Source organism: Genypterus blacodes, unplaced genomic scaffold (assembly GCF_046128005.1).
Source record: "Genypterus blacodes isolate CSIRO-AG114 ecotype Tasmania unplaced genomic scaffold, CSIRO-AGI_Gbla_v1 ptg000156l_1, whole genome shotgun sequence".
Lineage (NCBI taxonomy): Eukaryota > Metazoa > Chordata > Actinopteri > Ophidiiformes > Ophidiidae > Genypterus > Genypterus blacodes.
Window position 1 is genome coordinate 4,889,615 of NW_027466957.1, and position 18,212 is coordinate 4,907,826.

Consider the following 18,212-nt stretch of genomic DNA (forward strand, 5'->3'; position numbering starts at 1 on the left):
GCACTGATGCCTCTGTCCTTTAGCATGTGGCTAAAAGTGTTTGTTTGAAAACATAGCCTCTAGTACTGGTGAATTAAGGTAAAAAACAAAACAACAACAAATCAATCAATCAAAAATTGTTATGATCCTGATCCTACTATAGATTGTTTTGGTATAATAACGTTTTGGTATAATAATATAAGAATTATTCTGTTACACTCATTCAAATGCAGCACAAGAAACAACAAATGTCAAGGGGAAAGCAGCAGATTGATAATGACAGCAGCCGCTTGCCACATTACTGCAGGGACACCGAGCTACGTTTGTGTTTCAGTAGCCAGTCAGATGAAGCTGTCATACAGAATTAGGCTCCTCCAGTCAGACAGGTGGTCAGGACGGTTTCCCGCTTTGATCTGAGAAAGACTGATCACTCTCAGGTACAAACATACAGTTCACGAAATGCCAGATATGTTTGTAGATTGAGCAATCTATCGGAAATAACACGAGAGTGGAAGGCGTCCAAACGTTCCTATAAAAGAAATGTAAAGACGGTGGGAAGTGTTCTGATGATGATCGAGCTACTTGTTATCATATTGCCACTTCTGTGTTTGTCTTCTGCTCTGTGAACCGATAATCTGCACATTATTCACCATGACTGATTGTTTCACTGCTGTTCATGAAATTCATTTTCCAGTAAATGACTGCAAGACCCACTAAAGTGTTTATTTTGACTCTATGAATTGAAAATATTAATCTGGTCAAAGAGAATAAATAATTCATTATTAGAGAAAGAAACTTAATTGGGTCAAATCACATGCGAACACGTCACCATGCAGACGCGTCAATCTGAAATTTGTTGTGTGTCCCACATGCATTACAGAGGGGTCAGCGCAGGGCAGCCATGATAAGGCGCCCCTGGAGCAGTTTTGGGGGTTAGGTGGTAGGTAGGTAAGTAGGGAACCTCGGCAGTGCCCTGGAGGCAAACTGGCAACTCTACAGCTACCAGTCCACTTTCTTGGTCCATACAGGACTCGAACCGGTCCATGGGGACTTCCTAAGCTGAGCCCCATGGACTGAGCTACTGCTGTCCCAAAACATAATAATATATGTCTCCCTGTCAGGGAATCGAACCCCGGTCAGGCGGAGATACTTTCCACTATACTTAAGAAGAAGGCTGATGTATTATAATATCAGTACAACTAAGGTCATCCTCCCTTCATTTCAAAATCAAGAAAGGCTTCATGTGTTCCAGAACAAAGACAATTTCTGTATAGACAATTTTGAAAACTGGTTAATTGTCTAACATCTGTTTTCCTCATTATGACAACATTTGTCGATAACAAAGGCTGGATTATTATACACATTTTCATCATATTTGCTTTAAATATATTAGTATCACATAATTCATTTGGGGAAAACATTTGAACTATTGCTCTAAAAGCATGTGAGCATTTGGGATTGTACACAGTCTTGTACAAGTATTAAACATATTTACTATGGTTATAAATGCAGAAACTTTTTTCTAAAAGTTCAAAGTCTGTATTGTGAAACCCACTTATCAATCTGGAGATGTTTCCTGTGATGATGATGATGATGATAATGATGATGATGATGATGATGATGCTGTGGCTCTATAATCAATAACGGAAGATTTGTACATCCACTGAAGCGTTCATTGTTCCGGACCCGGTCCCAGATTGTTTGACGTCTCTCCCACCTGGCACAGATCAGGAACAGATCCGCCCCCCTGTGGTGAGCACACTGGCTTTGAGGGAAACAGTGATGTCATGTTTAAATCATTCAGAGCTACAATGTGCTGGCGTTTATGTGTTTTCTCTCTGACCTTCATCATCCTGGTCTTAGATTTGATAAAAGCCCAGTCTTGATATCAACCCCATGTTAGTGCCTGGTCAGTGCCATCCCGTTTCCTGATCTCGGCCCTTGTATCCATGGAGATAACGCGCAAATCACTCCCACTCCAGAGGCAGAGTCATTACAGCACAGCCATAAATACAGAACGATGAAAGTTTTACGACACACACCAACTGTAAATTCTGTAAAAGAAGAATAATGGTGCAGGTGTTATTATTTCTAAAGGTGACACACAACTTCCATCCCTGAATGTGCAACAGTAGACACCTGAAAGAGTCAGAACAGCTGCTGCTCAGATTGATCCTTTTGTTTATATGGCTGTATGTATCATACTGTCCTATAAGAAAACCCTACAGTGTGTGTGTAGTGATGGTATCATACATGTCATGGAATATATTGATCTGCAGAACTGCACTCTGCTCTCCTATAGAACACGGATGCAGTGCAGCGGTTAAACAGTCTTGGCCACGTTTGTTCTTTTCTTGTTGACTTTTGAACTGCACCTGTGTAATTGCCATGGAGGCGCTCTGGTCCTTTCTGTGTCCAACCCAATCACAAAATCAATCAATCAATCTGTAAGATGGAGGAGAACACAGGCCTCAGATATGGAGGAGTTGATGAGCTGCAAACTCTCCTGCTTCCTCTGCGCATCTCCCACGTTTTCCTTTTCCTTTTATATTTTTGTCTAATTTCTCACTGATTAACATTTGCTGCCGCTCTAACTCCTCTCCAGCACCCCTGTTTTGTGCCTAAGGAAGGTCCTCTCACTGCGTTATGTCATCTCAGTGAATGCAACCCGAGAACAAACTCATTCATATTCAGACATGAGGAGGATTAATGGTGAGGAAATAATAAACAAACCCTTCAGCACAGAGTAATAACCTTCATGAAATCAATACAAAACACTCGGGCTTCCATTTGAATATTTTGAATGATAAAGAAGAAGAGAGCTGGTTAATTACATTATTATTATTATTCCTGCTCGATAAAGAAAGCTCTCATTATCAAAAGATGTAAAAATACATGATAGCTGCTTTTCATCCTGTGGTGCTGTTTGATTTATTCATGAGCTGCACATCCAGTATGTGTGTAGAATGAGAGATGACGAGGAAGATGAAATTAATGCAGGGATCTTATTCTTTATGTGATAACAGATGAATAAGATAATGATGTGAGACGTGTTTGAAGGTTACACAACATAAAGAATCATGTCTTGCACTTCCATTTTCATCCAACCATGACTGCAGTACACATTATATGATATATACAACAAGGCCGTATATTACACTGCAGCCTAATCTGCTCACAAAATCTGTTTTGAGAGCATTTAGAGAGGACAGACTGCTGATGCTGTACTGGGAAATGACCTGACATCTTTTGCTTTGTTTTCTGGCAAAGCACCATAAAGCATCAGCAAACATCACCATCAGCCTCTTCATGTCCCACGACTGCCCCCAACATCTGCAGCTGTGTGATAATTACAGCCTGGAACTGGAGGTCCCTAGAATACAATGCAGCAGCAGAAATGAACATATTAGTTCTAATATGAGGAGAGGCAGTAGCTCAGTGGGTAGAGCTTCCGCTTGGGAACTGCTTGGGAACAGGAGGGTTGTCGGTTCGAGTCCCTGCCAAGGTGCCCCTGAGCAAGGCACCGAACCCTCGATTGCTCCCCCCTCTGCGAAGGGTGGTAACGTAATGTGAGTCGCTTTGGATAAAAGCGTCTGCCAAATGCTCGTAATGTAATGTAATGTAGTAAAAGAGGTTAGCTTAGAGAGGTTTCTGTCTCTGAGCATCATCACCTTAAGTTCCTATTGATGGTATGTGACTTCTGCTTCTCCCTGAATCTGAAGGAAAAAGCCAACACTTTCATGCGGCCTCGATCATACGAGTCCTTCCCAGCTCTAAGTGTCCCCTCGACAGTGTTTATGAGTTCTTGGATTAGGAACCTTTGTGATATGATTGATAACACATTTAAACATCACCTTGCTGGCTATTTTCTGCAGAAGCGACTGTATAAATCTGTGTTCTGACAAGCTCCCTCCGTGGAAGTGCCATTACCAAGCAGAGCGAACTGTCAAACAACTTGACAAAATGGGGGAACTTGTGGTGATCGTGTCTTTAGTGTGCGACTGAATACCGTAAAAGTACAATAACAGCAGATAAAGCCTCAAATCTATGAAAAGTTGAGTTATTTTTGGATGGAAAACTGCTCAGATTAGAAAGTTATAAGACATTTGCAGGAAACTTTGTTACCCAACAGCTGCGACAGTGAAACTATACTTTTATGCTTTAATTGTAGGATTAATTGACATTATTGTTCATTTCCCAGAATAATATTCTGATCACACGTTGCTCCACTATTTCATGATGATTTTGGTCTCTTGTGTCCTTTGTTATAGTCACGTTTTCTCGAGTAAATGTATGTGTTTTATGTCCATGTGTGATGCTTTTGTGCTTTCAGATTAATCCGCGCTTCTCTTCTTGTCTGTTGTTTAGATTTGTGTGTGTAACGTCTGTGAACAGGTAGACTTGAGCATGTGTGACATGATTTGCACGTATTTATGGGCTGAAATGATGAGAGTAGCGCACAGTGTGTTTGTGTGTGTGTGTGTGTGTGTCGTCTCAGTCAAGCACCTGTGATTTATTGTCAGATGTGTGTATGCTTGAGCACCTTTTATCATTTAGATGTGTGTGAAAAACACCCATCTGTTAGTTTACTGCAGATCATAACGTTCTGGAACAAGTGTCAGTCTTCTTCATAGATTGTCTTCTGCTTTTGCAGAATGTAAATCTACTGGTAAATATGGACTAGATAAATATATATTGCAGTAAATATAATCTGAAGCAAATGATGTATTAATCATCAGTTTTTAGTGCTTGTAAGAATATTTAATACTGCAGCCAACAGGAAAATATAAAATGACTCAACAACCAAACAGTGTTTACTGCCAAAACATGTCAAATATATAGAATAGACACAAATATGAACACACATTTTCAAAGATTCTTACAAATACTGACAATATATACTGTACATCACATTGAAATCATAAGCCTAGTGATGTGTGGTGGTTTATATAAGTTTATATATATTACATTTGGAGCTAAACTGCACTAAATGCCAAGACAAATTGATCATCACATTGTTATTGTTTATTCTTGCCTCTGGTTTTTCTGCTCACATCTGCTAACAATGATGGTTTGATTTCCCTTCACTGACTCACAAGCGCAGCTGGGATGTTATTGGTTCTTTACAGTTTTTCTAAAATTGCTATTCAAACTTTTTCCTTCATTTATTTTGACTTTGACTTCACACAATTTGCTTATTTTGCCTTCACATACCCACTACTTTTAATCTTGTACTCGGCTTGACAATAGACAATGATAGTACACAAAAAATCTTAAAGAAATCAAAATTATTTATGAATAATTTGGCATGACAACATTATTACCATATATTTAAATTGTTGGATTCTGTCTAGAATTCTTGCATCCACAAGGAGAGCTTCAAGTTAGGTCATTGGTTTATTTTCTTAGCATCCTTTGCACAAACACAACATACAGAGTACATTTACATATTAATAAAACAAACTACTGTAAGTACATTAGAAACCCAACATTTTAATGTCTTTAGAGTAAATGAGTTACTTGTATTTACTGATGTAGTGTAGTTTATAGTCCTAACGTCCTCACTGCAGGACTTGGACAGGATTAGAAAACTCTGATCTGAAACTCCAGTAATATTTTCATGTGATGTCACTAAAACTGGCTGAATCCTATATCCATGTTCTCATTAATGTTTTTTTCCTCCCCTTTAGACAGACTTATGCTTACTTTTGTGTAGATTATCTATGTAAACATGCCTTTTTTTTGTATTTACAACCCATTTAAAAGACAGATTCAAGCTACTACACTACAAATGAACCACTGCCGCCTCAAAATTTCCTTCATCAGGTGATGCTGATTGTATTTGCATCATCATCATCATCATCATCATCATCATCACCTGGTGCAATGCACCTCCTGTTGCAGCGGATGACACTGGCCTCCTCCTGCTCAATGACCGGCTCAGAGCTCTCATGGGACGAGTGTTTGACCATGCTGTAGTACATGGGCACGTTATACTCGGACACCTTTTCCCCATGCCTCCTGGTGCACCTGCAGAGCTTTTTGAAGGCCACACGAAACTTCTGCGACATGAGGTTGTAAACGATGGGGTTGATGGCGCTGTTAGTGTAGATGCACAGCCGGCAGAAGAGCACAAACCAGGTGTTGCCGTACGGCGGGTTGATGAAGGAGTTGACCACCACCAGCGTTCGATAAGGCGTCCAGAGCAAAGCGAAGAGGATCACAACCACAGCCAGCATCTTGGTTATCTACGGTCACAGCACAGAGCAGCAAGCAAAAAAGGAAGAGGAAGAAGTGTGAGCAATAATGAGCAACAATTCAAGTTTTCCACTGAGTGTTTGTGCTTATTTGACTCTGAGATCCACCACGGATGGGAAAAAATAAAACAACAATAACCTATATGTGTAAATAAAGGTCATCTTAGTGCTTTGACTCACAATATAAAACATTTTAGATTTGCAGCTTGACCACAATAAATGTTTTAAAACATCAGAACAACAGTGGTCAGAATTCTGATGAAGACATTCTCAACTCATTCAACACTGCAATCAGACAATCTGACACTTTCTATTAAATCTAATTTGATTTTGTTGTTGTTTTTTTTTTCATTAATTTACTTTTTTGTCTGTAACTCAATGCTGTTTCAAAGTGAATACTGTTCCTCAGTGATTCTTCCCCCTCTTCTCCCTCACCTCTCTTAAAATTGATTAAAATTGCAGTTTTCAGAACCTGGCAACCCAAATCTTCTTCATATTGGTTAATTATTGATCTACAGTGTGCGATCTTCCTAAATTACAGGTTAAATCTGCTTCTCTGTACCTGTTTTCTTGCTGAGACGGCTCCCTTGCTGCCCTTGGTGGTGCTGCTGGTCGGACCCTGGTGCACAGACCCTCCTCCCCTGTCACAGAGGTGTGACGCCAGAGGGTTCATGTACAAAATCCTGGCGATCAGCCCATACAGCACCATGGCCACGACCAGGGGAGTCACATAGAACAAGGTGAAGTCCAGAAAATAGATGGGCATGTAGAGGCTCCTGGACACACGGTAGCCACACGTGACCACCACGCCGTTGGTGTAGACGGTTTCATCTGTGTCCACTAGAAAGAACCACATGATGCAGTACAGAGAGGTGAAGACCCAGACAGCAGCTATGATCCTCTTGGCTCGGGACACAGTGCATATGAACTGAGCTTTGATGGAGTGACAGATGGCAATGTATCGTTCAATAGTGAATGCAGTGATGGAGCAGGACGACACGTTAATGCCCAAATACTGAAGATAAGTAATACACAAGCATCCTGTGTACCCGTATATCCAAAAGGCAACGACGTCAGAGATGTTGGGCAGCCCAGCAGCCAGCAGGACGATGAGATCTGCCACTGCCAGACTAACCAGGTAACAGTTAGTCGGGGTCACCATGTGCTTCGTTCGCAGGACAACTAACACCACCATCATGTTCCCAGCAATCCCGACTCCACAGATAAGCATCGTCAAAAATATAGTGATGACCTGTACTTCAAGAGGGTTCAGAGGCATTTCTGTCAGATTCACCACATGGGCCACATCCTGAATGACGCTCATGTTGCTCTTCATCGTGCTCCTTTCAGATAATCGTCAGGGGCAAGAAAAACAAAAACTGGGTTTGAAGTTGATAGTCCAAGGGATTCGACCGAGATCAAGGTAGAAGTAAAATCACTCTTACGTGCAAAGTTAGAATGAGAAAAAACAGAATGAAAGGGTTGCAGAAAAGAGCAACAATTAAATTTCGATATTTTATGAATATCTTCAGAAAAATGGCACCTTACCATATCCTGTCAAAGGCAATGCACCGTCTGATAAGGCAGCAGACTCAGGTGCAATCAACCAGGAGAGTGATCAGCCCTTCACCAGGGCTGCTGTAGTCATCCTCAGTGCTCTCTCTCTCTCTTTCTCTCTCTCTCCCTCTCTCATCCCAGTGCACCCCTCCCTCTCACTTCAGACATCGTTATATTCCCCGGCTCATACACTGTCTTGTACATCCACCAACTTAAAAATCAATCCCACCTCCCCATCCAACCATAGAAAGTCATGGTTGGATAGCTGCAACCATATACCCTGTAATTATTGTGAGAACAGAGGAGGTAGCCTGCAATTGAACGCATCATCTGCTCCACTGGCAGGACATTGAATTGAAACGACACTAATTACAATGCAGACCATTTCATTTTTGCCACCAGCAGACATTATTTGGTTAATGCTTCATCCTTTGTGAAAGGACAAAGGAACAGTTCTGGATACGATATTTTGTAGAAACAAACAACAGACAATTTCTGTCTAAAGCTTGAACACACACCACAAATCCAGCTCCCTCGTAAACTCTATCTGATGGGGTAAGTGACGCTGATAATGACAAAGTTTTGTGCCCTTCATGATCGATAACAACAAGTAAGAGTGAAGCCCTTTTCTGATCGTCCACAAAATCTCATCTCAAGTAAGACAAACACCAACACACTGCGTGAAACCACATTAGAAAGCTCTTTAACCTTTTATTGATCTGTGGTCTGTATGAATGCAGGGTGACAGATACCTGCAAAAAGGTTTTTCAGTCCAACACCATTAAATGGTACTCTAATGAACAAGAGAAATGCAACACAGAAAGCCAACAGATGATGGAATAATCTTCTATTGTTTTCTAATATAGAGTTTGACTGATGAGTGTTGTATCTTTATCTTCCATGAGTGACCTATAAGGAGAATAGAGCACTTTAACAGCTATTTGTGGTTTTATTTGTGTCATATAACTTTAACAACCATCTGTTTTTAACTTAAATACATTTGAATTAATCTGATAAAGACCAAGTTGGACCAACAACAAAGAGTTGTTGATTTTTCGCAGACATTTTTAGACAAATAGGAATGGAAAATAGATGATGAAGAGTTCTATTAATATCATGTGGTCTTAAAATAAATTCCTAAAGCCTCGTGGGGATTTGAACAAGAGCAGCACTGACATGACAAAAAATGACAAAAAGGAGGAAGGAAGTCATTTTGTGGTATGACAGATTTCACATCCAGTGAATTATTGGATGGAACGGGTTTATTTTCAGTGCTAACGTTACTGATGTCATCAACGATACTGAAAACGGTGTAGAAAGTTGTCAAATAACACATAGATCAGTTCCTCACCTGAGATCTGCCCTCATACGTACCAAACACAACAGCGGCACCTAGTGGCCATAAATAGCACAAATAACAGAAACTCACAAAGGATCTTAATGCTAAAACCCTCTGAATGTGACATTATAAACTTTATGTGGGATATTGTTTGTACAGAAATACACAAGAGGATAAATAAAAACAAAAAATCCAATAAATCAATTTCACTTCTATGATTTTACTAGTTGATATGTGTGTTTCTAATATTGGAATGTGGCTTTGGTGAGGTCTTTTAGGAGACTTTGGAGTTTACTGGTATAGGGATTTCTTATAGGGAGGGTTAGGGTGGGATTAAAATATGCAGTTTGTTATTAATTTATTTGATGTATAACTAAATTTACTACATAACATAAGTGAATGCATAAACTCTAATCAGGTAAGAATGATCCCACTAGAAACTTTCTTTGGCTCATTTCTATTCTGCCTTTCTTGTATTTTCTTCATCAGGAAAGCGATTCTCTTCTCCTCCTGCCGTCTGAAAAAAGATGCCGACACGTTCCTCCTCATCCGTCGGGCATAAACCTCCACAAATACCAACGCGTAGCTCATCAGCCACAGACAGGCCAGCAGGAGCGACACTCCCGGGTTAGGAGCTGATGCTGTCACGTCACAAAGCGAAGGCTCGGGGCTGAAAGTCCACTTGTAATCCCTGTGGAAGTGTGTGAGCTCCTGTTTGATGCAGGATTGTGGGATAATACAAAATGCAGGAGGAAGCCAGTGAACCTATTGGAGTTGGAGGAAAACATTTAGAACAGAAAGTTTTTGGAAAAGGTGGAGAAATTCAAACTATAGTTGTAATTACAGCCAATGTAATTATATGTGCCATCTTACCTTAAAATCAACTTCTATGCTTGCAGTTGTAGTTGGAATGTCTGTCAGCCATGGTAGAATAACCTCAACTATGTGATGCACGATATGATCCAAAGCAACTATCAAAGCCATTGCAGTGAAATATAAAGTCACCATGAGCAGTGAAAGGAAAGAAGAGGCACATTCCTGACTTGTAATGATGCAGTTTCTGGAAGGAATTTTGCTTCCAGTTGGACTTTGGTTGCCACTTTTTTCTATAAGCTCATTGGCTAGGTGGATGTTATCAAACTGAACTAATGTCAGATAAGATTTTAAGTAGCGTGCAGATTCAAAAATCAGCAGAGCAACAAAAATGGCAGCGAGAATCCGGTTTGACAGCAGTTTGCATTCCTCTAGTAGATTTCTGGCGTAGGAAAAGTTGAGCTCAATCTGTCCGCTCATATTAGTGAATCTACCTTTGACCTCTGACACGTCAATATGTGTGGAAAGGTCTAACTTCCTTAAATAAGTGACAATGGCCTGGTCTTCCATTTTCACTTTGAGGGCTTCCACGAGGTCTTTCTTCGCCCTGTTCAAAGGCTCCGATGAGTTTAACAAAGTCCTGGCGAAACCCTCAGAGGTGCATTTCAGAATCCGCACAACCGCTCCTACGTTCACCGTGATGTTCGGGATGACGTTCAACACTAATATCATGACAGAGGCTGAGATGATGAGTTTGCGTCCCTGTTTGGTGCACACGGTGGGCAGGATCATGGTCAGGACGCAGCGCAGAGGGTGACACAGGAAGGAGAGCAAAAACACAAAAGCGCTGTAGATGCAAGCGGTCTGGACGGAGACGCCGCCGTCGTATCTCAGATTCGTAGACAGCCAATGATAGAGCAGGCCCCCCGTTACCAGGGAAACCATGAAGCAGAGGGACAGCAGAGCCAGGATGTCTTTGCCAACGGGCAAAGGTGCAGAGTAAACATCCCAGAGGTAGGACAGGACACATTTGAAGACACGTTTACAATGTGCCGTCCTGCTCCTGAGAAGAGACAAATCAGCTCAACAACAAAATCGAAATACAGGATGTCCATATAAAATAGAGATAACAGAGCAGATTTATGCGTGAAAGATCAGAATGTTTCTGTTTCTGTTTCTGCCAGATAGATTCAAATCAGTTTGGCAGAAGAATGAGCCCAAATCTCCCATTTCAGATATCACATAAGCAGACACTTTGTAAGAAGCCTAAATAACTTCTAAGATATTTCACAAACAAACTGCACTTGACAAAATGATTACAAATACACTCCCACATAGGGCCACAGTCCCATCAACTATGACCTCATATATACAGTATATATGATTGAGATATCAGATTTCTGCTCTGGGATGATTACATTTTTTAAACTTGTTAAACATTTACAAGGTTTAAGAGTTTTATTCCACTAAGTAGCAATACTGCTTTGTTCAATGATTTTTGGCTCTAACTAATAAAGCTAATAAGAGACATACAAAAGACAGACAGACAGACAGACAGACAGACAGACAGACAGATACACAGACAGATAGTCAGATAGAAAAATACAGACACATACACAGATAGACACATACACAGACACATACACAGACACAGATAGACAGATACACAGACACAGACAGATAGACAGATATACAGATAGTTAGATAGATAGATAGATAGATAGATAGATAGATAGATAGATAGATAGATAGATAGATAGATAGATAGATAGATTTCTTACCTAATAGGTGTGGCAAAGTTCCCTGTGCTGAACTTCATGGTTTCTGTATTGATCCAAGTGTTTTGGAGCAGAGTGAAGTTCAGAAAGGGGAACTTCATTGCACAGTCAACATCATGTTGATGTGTGTGGTTTCCAGGTTCCCATGTAAGGAAGAAACTCTTCTCCATGTCATCATGCACAGAATCAGATGGAGCGGGATGACACATCCATATTCACATGCACACAGTGTGTTGGCAGTCATGTGCTGTGCTGGAAGGAGGATGTGATTGCATATGTGTGTGGAGGTGAAGGTCTTTGTTGTGATTTGTCACCAAACTGATCTAAATATATGCACAATATTGTTTAAAATCGTTCATGCAAACCTTTTAACCTTTTTCTATGTGTTATATTAGAAGAGACACTGGGATTCAAAGTATAATTGTAGGTCTGGGTACTGAATTGTCAATTGGAATAATAAATACACATTTCTAGAACAGCTTAGGTTAAATTTTCAAACCTTCTTGATAGAATTGTCAGCCAGCTGTTTCTTTCCCTGGCATGTGAGTTTTGTTGCATTTAAACACTCAGGGGCCCTCACACTGACCCGCTAACACTGAGTAACCACCTCAGACCCTCACAGGTTATCCATTCATACTGGCCTTGTGACTTCTGAGAGTTTACACCACCAAACCAGTGTGGAAAGGAATTTACCACCGCACGCTCTGTGCCTATTCAAACGTCAGGATATGTGTTGAAAGATGGATTACTGAATGTGCATACACATACATACACGTGTGTGTGTGTGTGTGTGTACAGTCAGACAGTTAAATTCTAAACCTGATGATGAAGGCTGAGTTCAGTTGTTGATTTGTGTGAACATTTCCAACAAGCTGTTACAAAGACTAAGATATATTTATATATTTCCTTTTCTTCACATTTCATCTACTATATACATACACATACTTTATTAGAGATATTTTCCAGACTTCATACAGAAAAAAACTCAAATTCAATTAGATCCAATTCTCTCCGACAACATAAGAACATTATCATAACCCAAACAAAGTGGTAACAGATGTTATATATATAAGGCCAATAACAGAATAACCTTGTAATCACACAGGTTTTATACTGTAGAAAACATTTGTAACATTGTGTCATTATAATTGCCGACAACATATTATAGTCATTGCTTTGGCTATCTCTCAGCAATTAAAAACATTTTTAAAAGAAATGATTTCACAAAGGTGTGTCTGATCTAAAGACGCTCAGCTCTCGTTCTAACAGCAGATGTCAGTGTAGCAGCGTGAGCGCAGACAGCAACTCTGCAGTCAATCAGGAGATCAAAAATTACACAAAAAAAGAGGAAAACAAACAGTATCTGAGCTTAAGCTGCTGCACTTCACCGTACAGTTAAATGATTCATCAGGTCAGTTTTGTGAAGGGAAACGGAACACAGCGACGCAGACTGCAGAGTGCTTTGATACTCTGAATGTGGAGTGAATGTCCGCTGTGCCATAACTAATAGCACAGCATGAGCCAGAGAGCAGATGGGCTGAAATCAGATGCTTGAGCTTATTATTAAAAAGAACAACCCCGGAGCGTTTTAACACTTCTATGACACAGGGCGAACATTATACAGTAGACATTCATATACAGACGTTCACTTTTATCCCTGGTTTGTCTTCACTCTTCTCCTCATTCATTTTCCTACCCTCGGTTAAAGACAGAGCCACTGTTCAGAGAGTAGCATTGAGTGCTGGGACAGAGGCGACGTCCATCAGAGCGCCTGTCTTATTAGCATGGTGAACCCAGTCTGGAAATGTGCCCAAGTCAAACATGGCCATGCCCCATGTGTTGATGACCAGAGAAATGGACAGAATACCCAGGATGTTCATGACAATGCCAGTTTTTACCTGAGACACAGGCAGGAAAGGTGCACGATCAGTCATATTTCATTTTTCTGTTTCTGTTGTTTCTACATACTGTAATATATAATAGTGTCAACATGGGCGGTAGGTATTTCTTACCATGTCTTTCACTACAAGGTGCCCTGATGCAAAGGCGATGGAGTTGGGCGGCGTGGACACTGGCAGCATGAAGGCGTATGAACAGCCTATTGTTGCCGGCAGCATGAAGTAAAGAGGATTCACTGAAATACGTATCGCCTGTGAAGAGGCAAAGGTCACACCAAATTTTAGGACAGACGAAAGACAAGAGAAATATTGTGTCATGCGTCACTGTTCAAATCTACAGAAATTGTATATTGATCCATGTGATGTCATGGTGCAGCAGAGGATAAGTGGGTGTAGAAAATGGATGATGATTATGGTTTGGTTAATGTTTCAGTTTTGAATGAGAACAGATATCTCATATTGTGTGTCCTGTCCTTCCTGAGCAGACGTGCCATTGTAAGTTACACAAAGCTAGATAATGATTAATGACAACATCAGTTAATGTCCAACAGGCATCCAAACATCGCGACAACTGTTGCAAGTGTTTAACAAGCCCACTAAGCCTCTGACAAACCTAAAGGTCATTAAAGTGCATTTACTGATAGACAGCAGCGAAGGGACAGGTTTCTTCCAACAGAGTCAGAGACACAAATACAAATCTACAAACTAATCACTATCCTGTCATCACATGAAACATCGCAATGTGTGAAAGCTTTAAGACGAACGAGCGTGATCTCACCAACTCAGCAACGATGGGGAGGAATATGATGATTGTGGCCGTGTTGCTGGCAAACTCAGTGAAACAGGCGAGGAAGGCTGTGATCAGAATCACAGCTGCAGCAGGAGGCACCTGGGCCAAAGGCTGGAGGTGACCTCCGATCCATGAGGCCAGACCAGACTCCTGCAGAACGCCACAAGACAAGGGTCAAAGGTCACAGATAGAATAATAAAACTAAAGCGCATGTTCTGAGGCACATGTTCTGTGACTGTATTTACAGTGTTTATGCATGGCCTCAGGGCCAGAGAGGTGCCTATCTATCTGGTTTCTGTGACCTGGTGGAGAGACACAGTGACCTCTGACACCCTGGAACCATCAAATCTCAATTTGTCTCTTGCCCGTAGAGAAAAATAAAAATAAAACACATCTCTGTATTGTATCGTCGTCTTTTTTGTCTAGCAACCAGAACTGACCCACTGTAGTGTAAAGGAATAAACTGATTCATTTGTTTATTGCTGAGAGCAGAAATTCCTACTACAAACATCACTCTAAGCATCTTCACCTCACAAGCTTTGGCCATAGCAAAGCCACCACCCAGCAGCAGAATGATGTTCCATGGCACAGATTCCTGGGCTTTCTTCCAAGTTAAGAGTGGGACATAAGGAGTGTTTGACGCTGTGGAAACATTTTGACATATCTGTGTCATTATTGGACAACAAATAAAATTCAACAAAACAACATAGAGGCAGAAGAACAAAAAACAATTCATAATGTAGGAGCCCATTTCTAGTACTAAAGTGTAATTCAGTGCTGTGAACATTACACAATGTACAAACAGCATCAGGCAAATATGAGCTAAAGCCGAAGCCAGATACAGTATTTGTTTTTCTCTCCTGTCTGTATCCACACATTTGTTTGTCCAGCTGAGCACTGGATAGTCTGTCACACACACACAGACACACACACAGACACACACAGACACACACACACACACACACACACACACACACACACAGTGTGGTAACATAGTTTTACAAGATTAAAATAATCAGAGAAACAGGGTCCACAGTTTAACCTCCAGACTCTCTAATCTACATCATTAACATTCCTCATCTGATTTCAATTCTCCGAGTAACTCCATACAGCTTCTACACTAGAAACACGGATAGAAATCCAACTTCTTGCTATTCGTTTCTAGTTTTGTAGTCATTTTTCCAGTGAAAACGCAGTATTTCAGTCACACTAACATTGAGGGTTGAGCCACCAGCTGAGAGAAGGTTTCTGCGATGGGAAGAAGAACAACACGGAGATAATGATCACACCAGTGACTGCATCAGAGACGTACCTACGAGATAACAAGAGAATAGAATGCAGAGTTATCTACGTATACTGATAAAATGATAATTTCATGCAATACAGTTGTTTAAAACACAAAATCCAAGTGAAATCTTGTCTCCATGTCTCGCTTACCCTTTTTCAAAAAACACAGACCAGCCAGTGATAAATTTGGGATCTCTTGTGAACAGCAGAATGGCAAATAATACAAAAAAGAAAGCGATGGCGCCCTCTGCAAATCTGAAACGTAGCACGTGAAGTAAAAGTCAGTCACAAGTTCTGCCATAAGTGAATGAATTCACCGTCTACTGCATGAGATTTGAAGACATACACACAAGTCCTCACTTTATGGGCCCGAGTTTTCTGTAATCTTCATCTATAATGGCTTTGGCTCTGGCCTCGGCTTGTGTTCTTTCGTCCTGCTTTTTGATACACAATCTGCATGAAATGGATAGATCACAATAAAGACGGACAAGTAAACGAAAATGAAGGAACATCACACAATTTCTATCATGATCAGGAAAAAAAAAGTGTGTTTCACTCATTCTTGATTTCTGCAGTATGTAAATATTGAGTCCATTCATCCATGAGGTTCAGCTGTGTGGGAGCTGATTGAAATCCACGCCAGGGTACCTTGTGTTCAACCCTCCGTAGAGAAACGCGATCCATATCCATCCCAGTATAAGGAAGAGAGCCATGAGCGGGAAAGCAAATGCAAACCAAGAGCCAAAATTGATGAGGTCGCAGTCTGGAAAGTAGCTGTAAAATCAATGCACTGCTGTCACAAATGGACAGATAGTAGAGCTTTGCAGTTTGTACAGTAGAGGCCTCTTGCCTTTATTTATCTTTGAACATGTCACCTTTTCAGCTGTCCTATGAGGATGAGGTTTGGCGCTGTGCCGGTCAGCGTGGCCGTCCCTCCTATACTGGCCGAATAAGGAATACAAATCAAAAATCCCTTCCACACCTTCATCTGATACTCGGACTCCTCACGGATTTCCTTTGCTGTAATTCTGTCGCTCTGCTCCATCTCTTCCATCCTGATGAAGTGTAAGAAGAGATGAATCAATGTATTTGTTCTGACCAAAGGGGGAGTAATGACTGTCCAGCTTATGACTGAATATCAACGTTTTGTAATGCAGTTTCTTCGCACCCGTCTGTGGAGAGTACTTGTTTTTCTGAGGGCAGTGAATGCAGCTTGAGAGAACACTGACCTAGAGGAAATTAAAGCAAAGAGGCGACGTCAGGTTCTCACACAGACATACAATAATGTGTGTAGCATTTGTATATAGTACAAACATGAGTCATCATTTCCTGTTCTCTTAGGGAAGCTTTTGACCGACCTTTGATATTTAATAAATGACTTAAAAGCTGTCCGACACCATTAATCAATCACCACTTCAGTCTTAACTAACTCATATCCGAGGGCTCATTGTTTTGGAACGAACTGTGCAAAGTTCGTACTCTAGATTACACATTAATAGGTTATGTAGAAATGGTTAAAATAATACACCATCTTTTGCATCAGGGTAAATATTCAGATTTCTTTTGTTATGATCTGAAGTGTGAGGAAGACCTGACCAGACTTGACTGAGCTGTGAACAGAAATGCATAATTTGTTGTACCGTTCTCAGCGTTCTCAGTGGTCTTGCACTTCTGCTTCAGGGTCTCCAGGTCCCCAAACAGACTCTCCAGGATGGCGTTAGCAATCGGGAGCATCATGGCTGTTGTGGCAGTGTTGCTTAGCCACATGGACAGGAAGGATGTGGTTAACATCATTCCCAATATGAGCCTGTAAAAACATACAAAAAACACAACCACGAATAAGAACACTTTGCTCACACTGTGGCTGCTGCCTGAGAGGATTTTAACTTCAAACAAGCCCTTCGTGCAATTTCCTCACCAGGCCGGCTTTACCCCGGCAATCTGCAGGACCTTTAACGCTATTCTGCGATGTAGGCCCCATTCCTCGATAGATGATGCCATCACGAGGCCGCTGAGAAAGAGGAAATTGGTTTCGAGGAAGTACTGAGGACAAACTTTGTTGGAGGGGAGGATTCCAAGCGTTGGGAAAAGGCAGACAGGGAGCATCGCTGTGATGGCCAGAGGAAGAGCCTCCGTGCACCAGAGCACAGCCATCAGCAACACCACATAAAGACATCTTCCCTCCTAAAGGAACAGATAGAAAGAGAGGGAGAGGGAGAGACAGAGAGACAGAGACAGAGACAGAGACAGAGACAGAGACAGAGACAGAGACAGAGACAGAGACATTGGTCAGTGCTTCACCACATTTATCTGTGTAGTAAAAGGACTTAAAAAAATCAAATATGTCGGCTTTATTCTTCATTGTCTCATTGTTTTGAACTTTCTCACACACCCAATGTTCCTACAGGAAAATAGATTAGTGACCAAATATGTGGAACAATCAGCTCATTTGTGTTAAATCAGAGCTGAGCACTGAGTCCTTTACAGCCACAGCTGCTGCAAAGCCTCTATGTG

General features: G+C 41.0%; 3 protein-coding genes across 4 annotated transcripts; all 3 read right to left on the reverse strand.

The window, feature by feature from the left end:
- Positions 1 to 5,801: 5,801 nt before the first annotated feature.
- LOC143012901 (thyrotropin-releasing hormone receptor) lies at positions 5,802 to 7,572 on the reverse strand. Its single transcript, XM_076166239.1, has 2 exons — positions 6,799 to 7,572; positions 5,802 to 6,227 (listed from the first exon to the last, which is right to left on the reverse strand). The coding sequence occupies exons 1-2, from the start codon at positions 7,570 to 7,572 to the stop codon at positions 5,802 to 5,804; spliced, it is 1,200 nt and encodes a 399-aa protein (XP_076022354.1).
- A 1,344-nt stretch (positions 7,573 to 8,916) lies between these two features.
- ocstamp (osteoclast stimulatory transmembrane protein) lies at positions 8,917 to 11,767 on the reverse strand. The gene is made up of 3 exons (XM_076166970.1): positions 11,727 to 11,767; positions 10,006 to 11,008; positions 8,917 to 9,897 (listed from the first exon to the last, which is right to left on the reverse strand). Exons 1-3 carry the CDS (start codon positions 11,762 to 11,764, stop codon positions 9,547 to 9,549), a joined length of 1,392 nt encoding a protein of 463 aa, XP_076023085.1. The 5' UTR covers positions 11,765 to 11,767; the 3' UTR covers positions 8,917 to 9,546.
- A 1,381-nt stretch (positions 11,768 to 13,148) lies between these two features.
- slc13a3 (solute carrier family 13 member 3) lies at positions 13,149 to 17,867 on the reverse strand. Of its 2 annotated transcripts, none has more exons than XM_076166834.1 (12): positions 17,617 to 17,867; positions 17,339 to 17,505; positions 16,867 to 16,927; positions 16,574 to 16,753; positions 16,347 to 16,472; positions 16,059 to 16,151; positions 15,849 to 15,953; positions 15,626 to 15,723; positions 14,941 to 15,053; positions 14,400 to 14,561; positions 13,736 to 13,873; positions 13,149 to 13,621 (listed from the first exon to the last, which is right to left on the reverse strand). In XM_076166834.1, exons 1-12 carry the CDS (start codon positions 17,850 to 17,852, stop codon positions 13,445 to 13,447), a joined length of 1,656 nt encoding a protein of 551 aa, XP_076022949.1. In that variant the 5' UTR covers positions 17,853 to 17,867; the 3' UTR covers positions 13,149 to 13,444. The 2 variants fall into 2 exon arrangements, with proteins under 2 accessions (XP_076022949.1, XP_076022948.1); XM_076166833.1 differs by having other exon boundaries at positions 16,574 to 16,743; positions 16,854 to 16,927.
- Between the last annotated feature and the right edge of the window lie 345 nt (positions 17,868 to 18,212).

Coding starts and splice junctions, on each gene's coding strand:
- LOC143012901 (XM_076166239.1), bottom strand. CDS start 7,572: ATGAAGAGCAACATGAGCGTCATTCAGGATGTGGCCCATGTGGTGAAT. Junction 6,228..6,798: donor CCGTCTCAGCAAGAAAACAG/GTACAGAGAAGC, acceptor CTGTGACCGTAG/ATAACCAAGATGCTGGCTGT.
- ocstamp (XM_076166970.1), bottom strand. CDS start 11,764: ATGAAGTTCAGCACAGGGAACTTTGCCACACCTATTAG. Junction 11,009..11,726: donor AACTTTGCCACACCTATTAG/GTAAGAAATCTA, acceptor GTCTCTTCTCAG/GAGCAGGACGGCACATTGTA. Junction 9,898..10,005: donor GCATAGAAGTTGATTTTAAG/GTAAGATGGCAC, acceptor CAACTCCAATAG/GTTCACTGGCTTCCTCCTGC.
- slc13a3 (XM_076166833.1), bottom strand. CDS start 17,852: ATGGCTGTGCTCTGGTGCACGGAGGCTCTTCCTCTGGCCATCACAGCG. Junction 16,744..16,853: donor CAGACGGGTGCGAAGAAACT/GCATTACAAAAC, acceptor AGGATGGAAGAG/ATGGAGCAGAGCGACAGAAT. Junction 16,152..16,346: donor TACGGAGGGTTGAACACAAG/GTACCCTGGCGT, acceptor CATTTCATGCAG/ATTGTGTATCAAAAAGCAGG.